Below are 19,315 nucleotides of genomic sequence, written 5' to 3' on the forward strand. Positions count from 1 at the left end.
TTCACAATATCTATTGCATCTTTTGGATTTTATTTACTCTTTCAGTTTCTTATACTAGGGTGACAATTTGATTTTTACACACATAAGTCTGATTTATTTCACTCATGAGTATGGTCTCTAGTTGCATCTGTTTACCTATAAAAGCCTCATATGCCTCAGTTGATGGGCGTTTGGGTTGTTTCAAAGATTTAGTGATGAAAAATTGTGCTGCTATAAACATGGGTACACATATATTGTTGTAGGATTATGCTTCCAATTTTTTTGGAAAAAGTCCCAGAAGAGGAATAGCTGGGTCAAATGGAGTTTCTAATCCTCGATTTTTGTTATTGTTTTTGGTTTTTTGAGGAATCCATACACAGATTTCCACAGTGGTTGCACAAGTCTACACTCCCACCAACAGTGGAGAAGAGATCCTTTCTCCCCACAGTCCATCCAGCATTTGTCATTGGCTGACTTCTTGATGATAGCAATTCTTTCTGGGATGAGATGGAATATCAATGGTTTTTTTTGTTGTTGTTGTTGTTGTTTGTTTGTTTGTTTTTTTCTTTGCGGAACCGGGGATTGAACTCGGGACCTTATGCTTGCCAGGCAAGGACTTATTCTACTGAGCTATCTCCCCGGCCCCCATCAATGTTGTTTTGATTTGCATTTCTTGAATGACTGTTACAAATTTCTATTGACCTATTGAAAGGAAAGTTAATGTTTAACTGCATGCCTGTCTCTGGTAATCCGAACAAATTTTGAAGATAGCAATACACAATATAATAACCATCATTAATTTCCTATCTTTTTTTTTTTTTTTTTTTTGCAGACCCTGGGATTGAACTCAGGCCCTTGCACTTGCCAGGGAAGCAATTATTCCACTGAGCCATCTCCCCGGCCCCTTCCTATCATCTTGTTTTCACGTTCTATATCATTTTTATTGTTTTTTATTCTCTTTAAAATAAGAAGGAAAGGGACAGATAATGATAAATGAATACATTATATAGTGTCTCTATTTCCATTGTACTGCTTTACATTATTCTAAAGGTTTAGCCATTTGATACTAATGGTGAAATCCATCATTTCCCTTCACCAAAATCTTTGTTAAAGCAGCGTTGAGTTCCTAATACTCTTGGCCCAAATAATGAAATCAGTAAAGAAGTGATTTATGCAGCTTGGTGGCTCTATCCCCAGAAGTTTGTGCAATTATAGAATATGAGGAGACCCAGGGATTGTAGCTATATTAAAAGAAGCTTTTATATAGATCCCACAGCAGGAGAAAGCTTACCCTGTTTGGACAGTTAAGTAGCACTCCTATTTTTCAGACAATTCCAAACTGTTAACATGGTGGTAATTGAGGAGTAATTTGCTATGGCCATTTTGCACGGGTGAAATAGTCAAGTGCCTTTTTTTTTTTTTTTGGTGGTGGTAGTGGGTCATTCATTCAACAACTATCTATTTTTTTGATAGAGAAAAATTGTATCTTGTTTTATTTTTTTTTTTCAAATCAAATTGGTAGGACAGTTTCAATGATTTACACATTGCATACATTTTTCCTAGTGATTAATTGCTGTACAAGATGCGGACATGATATCCTATTTACAAACACCATTAGAACAAATCCCTCCATTCATTATGAGAATGTAACTATATATCTATCCTAACCACTTTGAATACACAGATACAAAATGGACATTCATCGGTATCCCCTTTTTCTGTTAAGTTCTGTCATTTGAATATTATAGGAGCGTTAACTCAGCAAAATATTCTAAAACAGTCCAATAGCCCATAATAGTATTGGGTCTTCTGCTTGACTGGCAATGTCAGAAATTGTTGACCTGAGTCCCCTACAGCTCAACATAACAGCATGGCTTTACTTCTTATACTTCATTTTTATACTTTCCTGCTGGATGGTTAAGACGAAGGTAAAGGAGGACCTATGCAACAAGAGTTGTAGCTTTTGGGTCTGAAAAGGTCAGTGAAATCCCCTCAGGATTTATCCTGAGATCCTGTACCTCAGATTGTAGATCCTTTGTCAGTGTCAGCCATGTGGAAACAACTATCTATTGATGACCATATGGCAGACATTATTCTAAGTCCTGGAGATAGGATGATGATGACATACAAAGTCTCCATTCTTAGATTATGGGACCAAAGAGGAAAGTGATCGATGATGTAGAGTGTGCCTGAGGAGAGTCACATGGAGAGAAAACATTCTCTCAGACTTTCACAGAAAGCACACTGGCCAAGCAATGGCCGTGACTCATCCACATGGCTGACACTGACAAAGGTTCTACAATCTGAGGTACACGATCTCAGAATAAATCCTGAGGGGATTTCACTGACCTTCTCAGACACAAAAGCTACAACTCTTGTTGCATAGGTCCTGCTTTACCTTGGTCTTAACCGTCCAGCAGAAAAATATAAAAATGAAATATAAGAAGTAAAGCTGTGCTGTTATGTTGAGCTATAGGGGACTCAGGTCAACAATTTCTGACATTGCCAATCAAGTGGAAGACCCAATACTGTTATGGGCTACTGTACTCTTAGCGTATTTTGCTGAGTTTACACACCTATAATATTCAAACAACGGAACTTAACAAAAAAGGGGATACAGATGAATGTCCATTTTGTATCTGTGTATTCAAAGTGATTAGGATAGATATAGAGTTACATTCTCTTAATGAATAGTGGGATTTGTTCTAATGGTGTTTGTAAATAGGATATCATGTCCGCATCTTGTAGAGCAAATAACCACTAGGAAGAATGTATGCAATGTGTGAATCATTGAAACTGTCCTACCAATTTGGTTTGAAACTGTCTCATTGCTATTTATTTCTCAATAAAATTATGGGGGAAAAAAACAAAGTCTCCATTCTCATGGTACTTATATCTTAATTGAGAAAGATAATAAATGTGTGCTTTATACATTAATATGCATAAATTTACAAAGTTAATATATAAGCAAAGCAGAAATGAGATCAATAGTGATAAATATGATGCAGAGAAATGAAACAGAGGGACACATGTATGAGTGAGTGTGTTTGAGTGATCAGGTAAGACTTCCCTGAAGGAGATTGACGGTGAGACCTGACATTAATTGTACAGATAAGAGGTAACTGTTCATACAGGCCACAAAGAACTGTTTCTGCATTGGCCCAAACTCTGTGAGTGATTGCTCTGAATTAGGGATGGATCCTCAGAAAACTCTTACTTATAAAACATGCTATCTATAAACTGAAACTATCAGCAACCACCTTGGTATGAATTCCTGTTGTTTTCTAGTCATGTGGTAGTATTAAAACAACAGAGAGGATCGTCAGAGAAGGCTGCCTGGACAAGCAGGGTGGCGTGGTTCACTACTAACAGTAGCAGAGAATGGGTTGAGGGTGGGCACAGGTCTGGGAAAGCAGATGGCCCTTGGGCTCTTGGGGCTATGGACAGTCTTCTTCCTAGATAGATTACCATAAATATACCTTGCCTAACTTCCTCTGTTTCAGCAGCCTTTTGAGAATTCACCCTCAGCCCTTCCCTAAGGCAAGCTTTTTTGGCTCATGAAGAGTGGGTTGTAATTGGATAGAATAAAAAAGTGCCAGAGGCCAGCTCCCTGGCTTCACTGCTGTGGGAGACGGATGTTATGAAGTGGGAATGAAAGACGGAAAGAGGTGGCAACTATGCACGGGGCTTTTGTCTGAGAACCTGACGGCTGATCTTCCTGGGAGCAGTGTACCAGGAATCCTCCTTTTAAAACAGAGACGTCTGAGGGCAGTAAAAAGCCCCTGTCACCAGGAAGAAATCCAGACATACGTATTTCTGAGAACTATCAAATGATGGAGGCTCAGCGCTGTTACTGGGAATGCTGGCAGCCCAGAAAGGGGTCTGCTCCGAGAAAGAAAAGGCCGCAGCAGTGCGCTGGAGGAGAGCTATTTGCAGGCTGAAATCAGCTACCAGCCGCTTCAGCAGAAGCAGCAAAAGGAACAGGCAGCAGGGGGCAGAACTACAGGAAGGCAGAGGAAAACACGAGGGCGAGGCACCTGCGGGGGGTTGGGTGGGGGGGAGCCGAAGAGCACAAAGAGCAAGGTCACCCCGATTTGCACCAGGCACAGAGAGGCTCTCATAAGGGAGTAACTTGTGAAGGTTTCTGCAACATTCGAAAGAGAGAGATTCGGGCTCTCAGGCTCCACAGAGGCAGAGCTGCTTGCTAGTCGCCTCTCCGGGGAGCCCTGCCAGCCTGTTGGAAACTCAGCACCTTTCTCTGTTTATCTAAAATGGGTATCAGACTCTGTTCACGTGCATATTCATCTCCACTTCCATCTGACTGAAGGGATCACTTTTTTATAATAAAGAAATGTGAGGAGGTCTTTGTTTGACCAGAACTATCTAAATCCAGGTGTCCCTGCAGGCTGAGTGCTGATGGCCTGGTCGAGTAGCCACTCTCGAAACTCACGGAGAGAAAAGCGGGTGCTGCCGTTGCTCGGAGCGGGGGTATTAGTCATGACATTCTAAAAACAATGACGCATTGGTTGGTCCTCACTCGCGGTACAGAGCATTGCGTGTGGACATATCCCGAGACTAGACGGAGTACTTAAGGGTAGCGATTCTACAGTTAGCCTCTTCTTATGAACTATATTTTAAAAATGTATTCTTAGAAGTGTTATCACGTACATTTTATTTGTAACGTATTTATTAAAATTGATCAACTTGGTGAATAAATATTAGAGTGCAAACACTCCTTGTGAAAAATTGAACCATTATTATGCTGTAATTCTTTGCTGCTTCTTTTAAAAAGCTTTGAGGTTTGTTTTCGTAATTGGTTTTTTAATTTGGAAGCAAGATGGGACACTCTCCCGATGAATGCAACTGACATCACTGGCCATCCTCCTTGGTCTCTTCTGGTCACTTCTCTAATCAGAGTCCTTGGCAGAATCCTGGTGTCACTCAGTGTGAAAGTTGCGGAGCTGACAAGGACAGCGACACAGTCTGCAGCCCCTCCAACCCTCTCGCCACTCTTCAGGGCTCCATGCACTCTGGCTTCTTCCCTGTCCCTCTGCTAGCAGCTGCACCCGAGCTTGTGGCCTTGGGTTTGCACTTAGCAGAATGTGCTTTGCTAGATATCGACGCAGCATTTTCCCAAATGCCACCTTTTCCTCCCCTTCTGCCCTGACAGAGCTAATTAAAAGTATGATTGATGGACTATTTTAGGATGATCTCATTTGCATCCTGTCTCAATAAATTCAAGTGTAATAGAAGATAGCAGTCACTACTAGAATAAAGAAACTGAATGTGCTGTAGAGACCTGGCTACAGCAGCATTAGCTGGTGCCCTCACCCAACTTGCTTGTGACCCTTGAAGACTGGCATCTTCCTGGACATAAGAGGCACAATGTTCTGTCCACTCAGAAAACATTGTGAGATGATGGGTATCATACACAAGCACAAGGCATGCACCCAACCCAAGGCAATCCATAACTGGGCACTTCCTCTTGAGTGGAAATAACATCATGAAAAAGAGAAATGAAGCCCTTGGGCTCACCTTTTAGACCACAGAGTCCACACATGGCTGCAAATACTGTAGATTCCATTTCTATATTCCTAACACCGGCTTCATAGGCTCGCTTCAAGTAATCCAACTTCTTTTCTCTAGAAAAAGAGCACAATGCTCCATCAAGTCGACCTTGGCCTGCAGGAGAATGGAGATCCTGGGTTAGCAACCTGAGCTCTGTCCTACCACACGGTAGTGGCATCGCCATGAGGTTTGCTAACAGCTTTCTCACTTGAGCCTGCTCCTCGGGTGAGACAAAGCTGGCTGCTGACTGTTCCTACCAGAAGATGACTGCCTGTGCCAATCTCTTAAGTAGACAGAGTGTGCAAAGCCGAGTGCCCCATTCTGGGGCCAGTGACCAGTGAATGAGTGGTGGCAGCAGCTGACACTGGGCCCAGGGATATCAGAGAGTAAAGGGTGTTCCTGAAAGAACTGAGCTGTCCTTTAAGGAAAACCTCAGCCATCCCTGGTGCCTGGGGTATGGCCCAGGGAAAACAGGAGGCTCCACGCCTCTAAGACGTGCCCAAGGTCAGTGAGGGTTGGGATGACGGGCTGGCATGGCAGCTCTCCGCTGGCCATCGTGAGAGTGAGGACCGGCACAGGAGACCAGACTGCCCGCCTCCTCCCGTTCATACTCTTTTTGGGCTTTGGGCCCCCACCCTGTGCTCACATTTTCCTCTCTAGATGGCTCCCAGTTCTCATGTGGCAGTCACTGCACCAGGATCAGGTGGTGGGGACAGAGCAGGTGAGTGACACGTGCTGTTCTCACTCTTTCACCATGTGCGCACTAAGAAGTGGAACTTGACCGTCCCCACTTCTAGGAAAGCTTAGCTTAAAACACAAGGGCTGCTAACACCCTGCCGTCATCCATTACGAGCAGTCCATCTTGACCTCTTTTTCCCTTTGCTTTCCTTCCCTCTAACTCAGGTTGTTTCCACCCTGGCAAAGAGCTTCTCCCCATTGTTTCTCTTCCCCTTGGTACCGCCTGCCAATCCCACCAACACAGTGTTACCCACATTGATTCAACCACACGTTCCAGAAGCCGAGCACAGGGTGGGCCTCATCTAAAGCAGGTAACCCCACCTGACCCCCAGCATATGTGGCCCAGACCGGGCCCAGAACATGCCAGGCCTGTCATGTATATTGTATATTTTTGTTACCTTATGCTATTACAAAAAGCCAAAAATATGGATTTTTAGACGAAATCTCTAAAAATTACAAATACTAAAGAAATAACTCACATTTAAAAAAATAGTATCCAAACCAAAAAAAAAAGAAAGAAATGATTCCACTGGTTTCCCTTTGCAAGCTCTGTCTTCAAAACTCTGTAGGTCACCCTCTGGCTGAAGGGACAGCTGACCCACAGCCTAGGAGAGAAGCACAGACCCAATGCCCATCCTGTTTTATAACACATACATGGTTAAACACCTTCACTATCCTGAAGGATAAAGTATATATAATGCAGCTTATCTCAATACATTTGTAAAAATTCAAAATAACACCTAAGTTTGATCCAGTGGGAATAGAAAAATTACTCATATGAGCATAACTACACTAAGATTTCCTGAACGCTCTCCACAGCATGGTACCAACCCCACGACAATTTTTTCTTCTGTCAACTGTTTTTTCTTCTATCAAGGTCAGAACAGGGTCTGACCTTGCGTGGGTTTTTGGTTATTTTGTTTGTTTGTTTTTTGGGTTTTTTTTTGCATGTGTACTTGTTTTCCTTGCCCCTCATCCCTTGGAGCAGGAGCTGCTGCTTGGCAGTCACCTTCGATTTGTATGTAAAATTGGTATGAGGACTTTTTACTCATACTGAGGTAAAAGCACAATACCGAAACCATTCCACCCTTGTGGGATGTGTTCCCCCAAATATTTCCCCCCATTTCTTCATCTCAACCCTTACTTAGTTATTAGGTTCTTTTTTACATACAGGTAAATGCCAGAAACACAGTGCATACATCCCTTCCCCTGGAGTCACCAATTTCAGCTAAGGGCATGAACAGTGATTTTGTCAACATCACCAATTGCATTTTACTATTTGATTTGCTCTTGGAGGATTAGACTTACTACATATTCATTCTGCATGTTCCTCTGCTGCTTATGAGGTCCTTATGTCACTATGCTTAAAAGTTAAAAGGCTATGGCAGTTCCTTTTTATAATCCATCTGTATCAATTTTCTAAAGTAGAGTTTTTAATGTAAATGACAGGTTTGAGTAACAGTTGATGGAGTTTTGCTGTTGCCTTGACCATTTGTAAATTATTCTCACCTTCATAAAAGTCATAGGTACACATTGTGTGTCCGATGAGGGCTGGGAAGTTGGGAATTTTTTTGCTGCAGTTGAACAGTTCTTCCGCCAGCTCCTTGTCCAGTTCAGTACTTCGAGTGACAACATTGTCCAAAATTACCTGCTCAAACTGGGGCTTGAAGAAGGAGTCTACAGCTGTGTCCGTTATTACAACAGACCCGGGTGCAATCCCTGCAATATGGTAACAAGTTAGTATGAAGGAAGAATATCATTTAAGGTTTGCTTTCGTGACACATAGTAATAACCTATTCTGCCCACATTAATCAATGATAATTGCTACAGACTCCCTGTTTTTGTCTTTAAGGTTATTTTCTCTTCCAAATGCAATTAAATAAGATTCAGAGCAGGCATTTCCATTTGCTGTCTTTCTAGATTCCCACTTACAAAGTGATGGGGTTTAGATTTCAAGACAAACATGACTCTTGGACATGTAAATTAGTACCAGTCTTGAGGCTCAATTTGAATAAAGTGGGTCAGGAACAAACTAAATGAGCCTGCCAGCAAGTAGCTTTCATAAAATGATGTGACTACTTGATATTTAATCTTCTCTGCAATGCCTTGATTACTATAATTTCTTGGCATCTTCTTCTGTCCTCGCTTCTCTCTAATTCTCATCCCATGCGCTCAGTCTCCTCCCTGACTCCATGTAAATTAGGCTGCTTGGCTGACCTTCCCCGCTCCGGAGTGTGTCTCCCTCAGGGCACTCCGCTTACGGGTGAGCTGTGTTCTGTCACTCTTACTCTGCCTGGCTGGACTCCATCTGCACCCTGCCCGTACACTTTCCTCAGATGAACACTGATTTGTCTTTCAGGTGGCAGCTTCAGTTACTTCCTTCAACAGGCCTGAGTCCATGGAGGACGAGCCAAACCAATAAATATGTAGAAATAAGAGGAAACACGGATCACTTGAAATATCACCAGGCCACCTATGACTCAACTTTGGATTTCTCCTGACTTCCATTTGAATATTGATTAATGAAATATTTCCTATCATTAGAGTACCCCAAATACTCTCTATCTTAACACTCATACACGTGTGTGTGTGTGTGTGTGTGTGTGTGTGCGTGAGTGCACACGTGAATGTGTGTAGTGCTGGGGAGTGAATCCAGGACTATTACACTTAGTTACATCACCGGTACTTTTATTTTTTATTTTGTATTTTGAGACCGTATTTTGCTAAATTGCTGAGTTGCTCAGGCTGGACTTGAACTTACGATCTGCATGCCTTACCTCCCTTTTTACAGCTATATTTTTGATTTTCATTTTCTTTGATAGAATTCAGGTTCTATAAAGGCAAGAACAATATCCACTCGCTCTGTCTCCACAGGTCTAGCATTGCTCCTGTGGCACTGGAGTTTCTCAATAGAATATTTTTAGATTAATAAATGCTGCTATAGAAGTGTCATAGAGAACAGGCATGCAAACTCCAGTCCACAAGCAAAATCCCAATATTTGTATCTTTGCAAATAAAGTCTAATTGTATCATAGCCACATACATTCATCTAAATACTGTCCTTTGCTGTTTGCAATCTTCTGTACAGAATTTTAAAATTGTGACAGAAAACACATGGTTTGCAAGCTTAAAATATTTACTATCCAGCCCTTTGCAAAAGTTTGCCAGCCAAAGTTAGGTAATAGACCCAACCTGAGCGATATAAACGCTAATACTGATCAAAGTGACTTAATCGCAGAATATTTTAGAAGACCCAGTGGATGACCCCAGATGGCCTCTGAAGATAGAGCTTTAATGGATCAGATACTTTTTACCTAAGTTGAACAAGTGGCTCCCTGAAATGTTCAAAATATGTTCTGCCTAGGAAAGCAATTGAAAAGGAAGTTGAAAATGAGTACAACCAAAATGATGTCATTTTGATGCCATCTTAATATTTACATGCATTAAAAATGTATTTCGTGGCTAAATTCTTCAAAGGGAAAAACAGTATTTTACCGAGTGCCTTATTAAGGTGTGTTCACTCTTTTAAGCAATGAGAATGTCAGCAAAGGAAAGTGCATGCCTCTTTCATCTCCGAGTGCAATATTGCTTAAAATAAAACAAACTGGTGCATCTTATTTATAAGCAAAGAATTCCTAAGGAGGACATAACTTCAAAAATACAGATGTTCTCACCAGCACTATGGATTAATGTGCCACTATTCATAGGCCTTCATTTTTGTGGAAGACCACCTGGGAGACCCTTCTTGAAAGAAGAGCAGTTGTCTCCATGTTGGCTGAGCCTGACCCTATTTCCATGTATTGATATGTACAGAGCTGGCTAGGACTTTTCTTATTCCTTCAATTGGCTTTAAGCAATGCGCATTGGTCTAGTGGAGGTGCTGGTGGTAGTCGTTGAAGATGGCATGTTTGTTTCCCAAGTAAACCTCACCTGCTGCTCTTTAAAATGAGCCCGTGGAAATGGGACAAAGAGCCAATACTCCATGAGGCTGTGACTGAACCTTGAATTACAGGCTATGACTTCCTGGGGCTTGATAGATTATGCTGAAGCACTGGACCCCAAAACAATAGATACTAGCTCAATTGAGTAATGCAGGTTACTCTGTGCATAGCCTTCTCTTTGCATATTGTAGAGGTAAATGCAGGCCTCCTTACCTAGCCCAGCTCACAGTGCTCACCTCCTTCCTGTCATTCTCAGTCATTCATCCTCAAACCACTCCTCCTTCCTGACTAAATAAAACCCGAGTTGGGTTCTGCATTGAGGCCTTTGTTCCAGATTTAGGCTGTATTTAGGACTTCTTGGCTCCCCATATCTATAAACATGCTTTAGTGTTTTTATTTTCACCGTGGGTTGCACTGGAAGTGGTAGACTGGAATTAACTTGATGGTCTTCCAGTACTTGTGATTTTGTTTCTGTCTGTGCGTGGTATGGATAATGTTGCCATGAAATAAAAGACTGTGACCATGAGGTGAAGTCACCAGAGTGGCTTATCCATACTGGACACTCATAACACCAACTGGCAAAGCACTAGGCAGGATGGTACTTCTGAGGACGTGCACTGTGAAAACCAGTACTTGTATGCCACAACCCACGTACAATGAGAAACTTCAGTAACGGTGCTACCCATCTCATTCCCAGATGCATTGCTCCCTACTTTTTGAGGTACTATTGAGTTAACTACACTCTAGAAGAGTCTGATCCAACTCTAATTATTTACATTTTCCTATTCAGTCTAGATAAATATGCACAGATTTTCTTTCTCCTCTATGTAAGGGGCCTTGGATGGATTTTATTCCTGGATCACTGCCTGATTTTAGTGAAGAATGGCTGATTGTAGTGACTTGTGATTGGACATACCACTTCTCTAGGTTGCTTTGGTGGGGTTTTTTTCTTTGAGATTTCTGAGATCTCTTCTTCCAAAGCTGTATAATTTTAAGACCTTTTCTATTCCCAATTCTCAGTCTTTTGTGTAATGCGCATTTAATCTTGTCACTCTGTCAATCAAACCTTTCCAGTTATGGTGACTTATTTATATTTGCATTTGGTGACATGATAAATCACTCCCTGAAAAGACCTGCTCTGTAAGAAAGAGCTGAGGGAGGAAAAGTTTTCTCTGTACTCTGTCTCAGCACAATTTGGAAGCCTAAATCAGACTTGGCTGCTTGCCCCCACCAAAGAAGAGAAGAGAAGATCTGGAGGGCTTTGGGATAACGTTAGGGAACATCACTTGACCTTCTCTAAGAAGCTCACTGTGGTCTCATTGAGGTACTGATGGGGATGAATACATTCAGGCCAGGGATGCAATCACTCAGACGAGCCAAAAACAATTGTTCCCTGAGTGCTCAGAGCTCTGTTTACTTAGCTAATATAACAGCTGAATCTTTGTAGCTTCTTTACCTAACACACTTCTGTCACTTATGCAATTTCCAAACTTCAAAACTTACTTTTACCCTCAAAATGTTCTCTAGCACTTCTTCTACTGAGCCCCAACTAGACATCTGAGAGCATTTGGGATTAAGCAGTAATATCTCTTCCTACAGCTTTCCATGGAGAAAAAAGAAAAGAAAAAGGCAATGTGGGTAGATTTTCTTACTTCTCCTCCTTCAGCCTGCTAACACTTTCTAGCCCATCTGCATTTCTGTTGGGCTGTATGTTGATGCACTTTGTATGCATGTAAGCATATATATGAGAATCACTTAGTTTTAATGGTAGAACCAATCCATCTCACCTATTCCCCCTGATGTACCAATTCTGATAATAGTAACGTCACAGCACCGTGCATGATGTAGTAATTTGATAAGTTCATGAAGCATAATGGAAATTGAGGGGACACCCATGCCATGCTGTCGAGAGAAAAGAAAAAATCATTATACATTGCACAAATGGATACAGGAACAGGACATATTTTCTTCCTTCATTACAAGTTAACAACCCTCAGATAAATTTACATAACCATTAAAACTTTGCCAACAGTGAGGAAAACGTAAGTCATCTCTAATTGACGCCTACATGACATACTGATGGATGTGTCCATCTGTGAGGATCAGAGAGAGGCATCTCACTGCCAATTAAACAGAGCTCAGTCCTCGTTGTTAAGAGCAGAAGATAGGGATGGGGTGGTATACTGGTGCGTCAGGGCAGTACCATTTCTCATTTCACCATGAGGTTCTTTTCAGTGATTCTATGTAGAGTTTTTGCACAGCTGATTTAGTATGGAGGAAGCACAGTTTTAGCTACCTTGTCACCAGTGCTTCTCCAACATAGTAAGTGAAACGATAGAACCATTTCATTGTGCTCATGTAGCCTTCTCCACTTACTTCTAATTCTACGTGATCACTGAATAGTTCTAAGGAGAAATGTGATGCGGTTCCCACCCAAGAATTTGCAGCCTGTACTGAACATATGGGTGAGTTTAAATGGCCACAGCTCATGATAGTAGTTCTAGTTTTCTTCAGTATTTTGATCAGTAGCATCAATGTCATCTGACCAGGGATCAATACAAGACCAGAAGATTTAGCAACTCTTGGTGACTACATTATGTTCTAGCAGTACTTTAGAAAGCTCTTATGTACTGTCATTTGTGAAAACTTGATCTCGGTTTCATATTGGTGATTACTTCATTCCTCCTTTAAGAACAGAGAGTCAGGGGCCGGGGAGATGGCTCAGTGGAATAAGTGCTTTGCTGGCAAGTGCAAGGGCCTGAGTTCAATCCCCGGTTCCGAAAAAAAAAAAAAAAAAAAAAAAAAACAGAGAGTCAGTGGTTCATCCATGTCTTCTACTCGTGGGCACAGAGTAGACTTGGAAAAATCACTGGAACTGTGCCCATCATGTCTTCATCTGAGTCCTTTTCTTCTCAACATCAAGAACGTTAACCAATGAAAGCTCTGGACCTCATTGGGCTCATCACTTTTGGACCTCTTTGGGCACATCACTTTTGGTCATCCAGTATGTCCTAATTTGCGAATGCCTCATAAGCCTCCCGAAGCCAGGAATCAAGTCTGCATTGATTTGTGTGTTCAAGATTAATGAGTGTGGGATGTTAGCACTGGCTCTGAAACTAATAAATAAACAAAGATCTTCAACTATAAGCTAAGATGATTGATTATTGTTTGAACTATTAAGCTCCTTCTAAATCAGACACTTGATAAGTTTAAGATTATCACTTATTTCGTGACATAGCAATAAAATGACAAATAAACTTACATATTTCTGTTAAAGTTATGCTCTCTCTTACACACACACACACACACACACACACACACACACACACACGCGCGCGCGCGCGCAGGCTTGACAGCTATGAGAGTGGAGGAAGTTTCACAGGGTCCCCATTGGGGTTCTTCTGTGTGCCTACCAAAGGCCATTTTTCACTGGCTAGCCTTGGTATGGTGCATATTTCAGATCCTTTTCCCTGATAGGACAGGAGGATTAGTCTGCTGCTGTTTCCATTTCTTACCCTGACAGTCTACTGCTCATTTATGGAAGTTCTCGTTTTTAATAAACCTTACTTTTCTGTTCTTCCCCATTTAGTGTGCACAAAACAACAAACGGTTGTAGTTTAAGAGACCAGCAAAAGCCACCACGACAAGATTTGCTGGGATCAGAGGACATTCTGCTTCCTTGTATGGTAATGCAGATGATCTGTAGCTATCGACTGGGTGAACACATTTGAGCCCTGAAAAGGTTCCAGGCACTCTGGGCCTGAAGGGCAACCAGCTTGGCTGTTCTGTTGGCTCTGTGCACTCGTAGCTTTGTTGGCCTGGGCTTCCAGCCACGATCACCACATTCCACCCCTGGGCTCTGTGCACAATCCAAGTGATGACTGCATGCCAACTGTCCCTGGTGTAGAAGCTGCTTGCAATCAGCTCTGTAGAACTGTCACGCCTCTGTAGGACTCTGCCCTTATGCCTGCCTGTGTGCATCAGGAGGGCTGTGCTGTCCAGACATGTGACGGGCTCATAGCTGTTGCTTCAGCATCTTGCCCTGTACAGAGAGAAAACCTGGAAAAGGCGAATGGGGTGTGTGCTCTCAGATACCCTCTTGGGGGGGCATCCCTTTGGGAAAATGCTCTGCAAATTCCCTAAAGCTTCAAATCATTCCACTTTCAGGTTTTCTTAGAATAGTGCATGTCTCTGGAACTGTTAACATATTCTAAATGAGGGGAAAGCGATTCACAAGGGCTTGTTGGAAATGCATCAGCAGCTTTCAGAAAGCTTATTTAGGGTGAAAAAGCCCTGCTTTTACTCCTCCTGAAAATTGGCCCCTGTGTACTAAAAACTGCACATTCTCAAAGCTGGATAAGAGAGAGAAAGGATGGATGTGGAAAGACATCAGTCAGTCACAAAGCAAAGGAGGGGTGGCGAATGAATGCCTTGAGGGTCTTTTTTCATAACTTGAGTAGCTAAATGATGACTACAAAGCAATGCTGCATGCTATGCTGTGCCCCAGACTTTCTCCAGTATCAGCTACCATACTGGAGACGTACCCTGACACATAGTTTCATTGTATAAGAATGCTAAAAGAGGGGGGAAAGAATCGCAAGCAAGGGGCAGGGGACATAGTTCAGTAGAATAAGTGCTTGCCTGGCAAGCACAAGGGCTTGAGTTCAACCCCTGGTTCTGCAAAAAAAAAAAAAAGAATCACATGTGAGATCCTCACTTTGTCCCCCAACCTGTAAGGACCAGCAGACCCACCACCACCGCTCACTTACACTGATGGACAGCACTGGGCCGGTTTTGAACATGCAGTATCTGTCAGTTCCAGCACAGATGTCTTTAATGTCTTCTTCGCCTTCCACCAACCCAAGCTCTTTGTGCATGAACAGTGCAAATGCTCTCATTCTGTTGGGGCTCCCACCGACGCAGACAAACTGTTAATAAAAATAAACAGGTACCTTCCAGAATAACTGGAATAAGGACTCAGAGGAAGCTTTCAACTATAATGTTTGTATTTTAATATTCCATTAGTTTACTTAAGAGAATGTGGAGGTGTCATGGGTTATTTTCACAAATTAGTTAATGTATATCATTAACCTATAAAGAAGGCAAAAAAAAAAAAAAGGCAAGCAGCTGCAAAGTTTTATATACCAAATTAGTAAAGAAAAACACAATCATCCTAAATGTTGATATTGTTCAAGGAGTTATTTCCTGGCATTTTGTTGATGTTGCTGTTATTGTTTATAGTAATATCAGTCAGCACCTTAAATTGATATAATCAGCCTAGTGTTGGGGATTAACATAATATGTGCCTAGTTTGTAAGTACTGAGGATATGGAATGCAACTAATATGAGAACAAAAGAATCACCAGTTTTATATGTATTTTCTGATTAAACATCCCCATCATAAGCTTTTATTGGAAGATGTGCTATGATAATTTTAAGCTATAGAGAAATCACGAATCACATCAAGACTCCTCAACTTCTTATTCAGAAGAAACTCACATGGAACAGGCCTTATTATAAATTGGAATTTTGCTGCAGTGTTTCATCCATTCTGGTTATTTCTGTTTGTTTCTGTTTTATTCATATTTAACATCTCTGAAATTAAGATAGCTGCTGCAATCTCATCTAATAAAATGTGATAATAAATTTGGCAGTTTCTTCATGCAACAGAATGACGCCAGGAGAACAGAGCAGTGTGGCCTTTTGGTGGCCAGCTGTGTGAGCACCGGAGTCGGTGTGGAGAAGATGAGCAGCAGCATGCTGTCAGAGCCAGGAGGAAGCAGAGTCCACAGATGGCATCAGACGCAAAGCCACACAGGACCCCCAGCTCGGAGGTATGGTCGGTGCACGGAGGGTGAAGACATTCCAGGATGAAGAGAAGGCCAGAGTGGCCAGGGGCCTGCCCTGGGAGGTTGGCAAACTTGGCTTTGAACCTCAGCCGCTCACTGATCAAGCAACTTGCTCCATGTTCTGCATGTAATCTCTGTGCCTCGGGCCATCTCCAGAATGGAAAACACAGCAGCCCTAGGGGGTTCACTGGGTGAAATGTGATTGCAAATAACAAAGGACATCACTCAAAGCAGGCACCTTCTCTGCATCCCATAGGTGGGGAGCATCATGCTGTGTAACAATTTCATAGCCCTTCTTCTGAGCTTGCTCATCATTTCTGTACTGCAGAGTTTGGTACAAATGAAGCTGCTTTTCAGTCAGTGGTACCTGACTAATGTGGCCACATTGGGCAAAGGATCGAAAGAGAGCCAACAGGTCCTTACAGGGACAAAAATCCATCTAAGAAAGTAGCGGCCTGGTGCGGTAGAGTGGGCCGCCCATTCACAAGAGTGACCAGCTGTAAGAATTGGGTGGTCTGATTACACCATACATTCTGTTTTCATTTAGCAATAATTCCTGGGCTGCACACACTCATTCCCAACTGTGGAATGTAATTATCCTTTCCTCCAGCCCCTCTGTTTCCGATCTACCCTTGCTACTATCTTTTTTGTGGCTTCTTAGGCATTTCTCTGATGGGGCCTTAATCCAGAAACAAACTGCAGTGGAATTCAGCCATAAAGGCTGGGTAGCAAAACGGACAGGACCATTTTGTAAGGTGACTATTCCAGGCATTACTATTTGTACACCTTTCCTCTCTGTTTGTGTGGATAGTTAAATTTTGGCTCAACATTTAACTGGAAGAAGACCTTTTTATTTTTTAAGCAAAATATAGTAGTTTGAAAATACTTCTCTGTGTGGTACCAGGGAATGTAAATTACAACATTTGGATTAACCATACAACCAAAACAGATGTTAGGGTAACTTGTTGTTTGAGTTCTCTTTGAACTATAGATATGGTTGCAATCAACAGGAATTTCTGAGTATTTCTGGAAACATAGAGATGATCTGTGTAGACAGGAGCAGCTAGTTCTTGCAGACTTCTCCCCACACCAGGCTTACTACGCATCACCTCTAGACAGCTTTCAGTCTGGCCGCTTTAATGAGAAGCAAAACATGCTGCAGGACCACCAACCAATGCCACCTGCAATGACAATTACTGTGATGTATGTTCCAAAAACATTATCTTTGTCCTGGCTTTATTACCATTTTATATCCTTTAAAAAAATTTTAAATGCATTAAGAGGACATCAAAGCCCACCACAGAAACATGTTATAGACTTTGCCTCCTGACTGTCAGAACAAACTCACTTTCAAATATCCCCGCTATCTTGAAAGGCTTCACTTTGCCATTTTATAATACTCTGCCACATAAATACAGCTTGTATATTTTGTGTGGTAACACAGGAGTATAAACACCTTCAAAATGCATGTCACACAAAGTTTTACAAGGAAATGACTTTCCATGGAACTTTGAGTTTCTGGGGCTAGATTACAGGGGTCCAGGTAATGACTTCATATGATATTCCAGAAGACATCATAAAAGATATATTTGGATGCTAAGCTTGAAAAATAACTCCTAATCGAGATCTTCCACGATAGCTCTCAGTTGTCTGATTCCTCCCAGGGAGTATGGTACATGCTAATGAGACATTATCCAAAGCTGACCCGGTTAATCTTAGCTTCCGGGGCTCCCTCTGGGTTACATGAGGCCATCGTTAAGTCCCAGCCCCTAGAATATGAGAAGATGTTCTTGCAGTGCAGGCCCAAGAAGGTACGCTGGTGCTTCTCCATATCTTCTTCCAGCTGCTGGATGGGGACCCAGAGAAGCTGCAAGCCACTTCCTAAGGCCAACCAAACAAGACAGAATGGGCCCGGGTTGCAGAACCACCAATTCGAAAAAAGCCATCGGCGAACTAGGCACAACTGTCCTCCACTTAATGGGAGCAAGACGTAAGCATACAGGGTGCAAGTCTCTGAGTCTGCAGGGACAGGTAGCATCGCAGGAAAGGCATGAAGGCAATAGCAGACTTTGCATGTTCAGAATTCTCCTTTCTTTAGAAAATAATGTTGATAATAATGATCATCATTTCTTTGAAGACAAGGTTGAGTTTTCTGGTACAATAGATCATGTCCCCTAGCCAGGAGGGCTGTCCTGAGATTTAAGGGGTAATAAATTGAACCTAGAGTGTTCTCAGAGAGAAGACCGGCTAGAGGGAGACAAGGTCCTGAGAAAAGCAGCTGTGGAAATAAATCATACTTTACCTGCTGCCTCCAAAACATTGGGGTTTTGATTAAACAATGAGTTCTGATCGTTTGAAATCATGTCACCCGCTCCTCACCCTACACATACACACACACCCATCTATGCATGCATGCGAATGCACTTGTATGCACGCGCGCGTGCGCACACACACAATTTTGTCTCCTATCAAAATGGCCCAATCAGTAGAATTGCTCTTTGGAAGGCTAAAACTGATTGTAAACAGAACACTCTTTTAGGTAAAAGTGAGTCTACTGAAGTTCCTCATCAGACAGGTGCAGAGTTTGTAAGTCTGGCTAGGAGTTCTGACAAGAGTGAGAAAATCAGTGCAGGTGAAAATCCAGTCAGGCAGAGAAGTAGAGAATGAAGGCCTGGGTCCCGGGATTATAGCAGAGAGGAGGGGTGTGTGTGTGTGTGTGTGTGTGTGTGTGTGTGTGTGTGTGTGATTATTTTCATCTTTCAAGTAAGCCCATTGATTTGCTAGAAATTAATAAAACACCAAACAATCGTGTCTTTTTTCAAACGCAAGAAGAATCATTACTTTTTTCATCAGAGAAACCTAAAATTTAGTCCGAACTCATTCACTCACCAGCTGTGTTGTGCCTATTATTAACAAATAAATATTTATTTTGTATAAAACTATGTATTTGCTTGAACCTAGTTCCTTCATCTGGTAAAAGATAAGAGCTCTGTAGCCAACAGTAAGGACTGAATAGTGTACATTGGCAGGGACTGTACAGAACAGACACACGGAAGGCGCTAGAGGACAGAGACATGCGACAATAGATGATATAGTCTTCAAAGTATACACTAAATCTCTTTAACTTATTAAGTGCATGCACAATTTAGTTTTATAATTCTGATTAGCATTTTACCCTGTACTGTATCCATGTCCGCTTGCTATGTGATTTGCTTCCCCATTTGGTCCTGAATTTAATCA

General features: G+C 42.0%; 1 protein-coding gene across 6 annotated transcripts in view; it reads right to left on the minus strand.

Annotated features, from left to right (window-relative positions):
• The window catches only part of Upp2 (uridine phosphorylase 2), a 273,249-nt gene that overhangs the window by 15,032 nt on the left and 238,902 nt on the right, over positions 1-19,315 (minus strand). For all 6 annotated transcript variants that reach the window (XM_023713627.1, XM_023713626.1, XM_023713630.1 and 3 more), the window contains 4 exons: positions 14,996-15,154; positions 12,014-12,128; positions 7,795-8,004; positions 5,515-5,661 (listed from right to left, as the gene is read on the minus strand). In XM_023713627.1, coding sequence (XP_023569395.1) covers positions 5,515-5,661; positions 7,795-8,004; positions 12,014-12,128; positions 14,996-15,154 — 631 coding nt within the window. The remainder of the gene's footprint in view (positions 1-5,514; positions 5,662-7,794; positions 8,005-12,013; positions 12,129-14,995; positions 15,155-19,315) is intronic.

This window comes from Octodon degus, unplaced genomic scaffold (genome assembly GCF_000260255.1).
Source record: "Octodon degus isolate 3935 unplaced genomic scaffold, OctDeg1.0 scaffold00032, whole genome shotgun sequence".
Lineage (NCBI taxonomy): Eukaryota > Metazoa > Chordata > Mammalia > Rodentia > Octodontidae > Octodon > Octodon degus.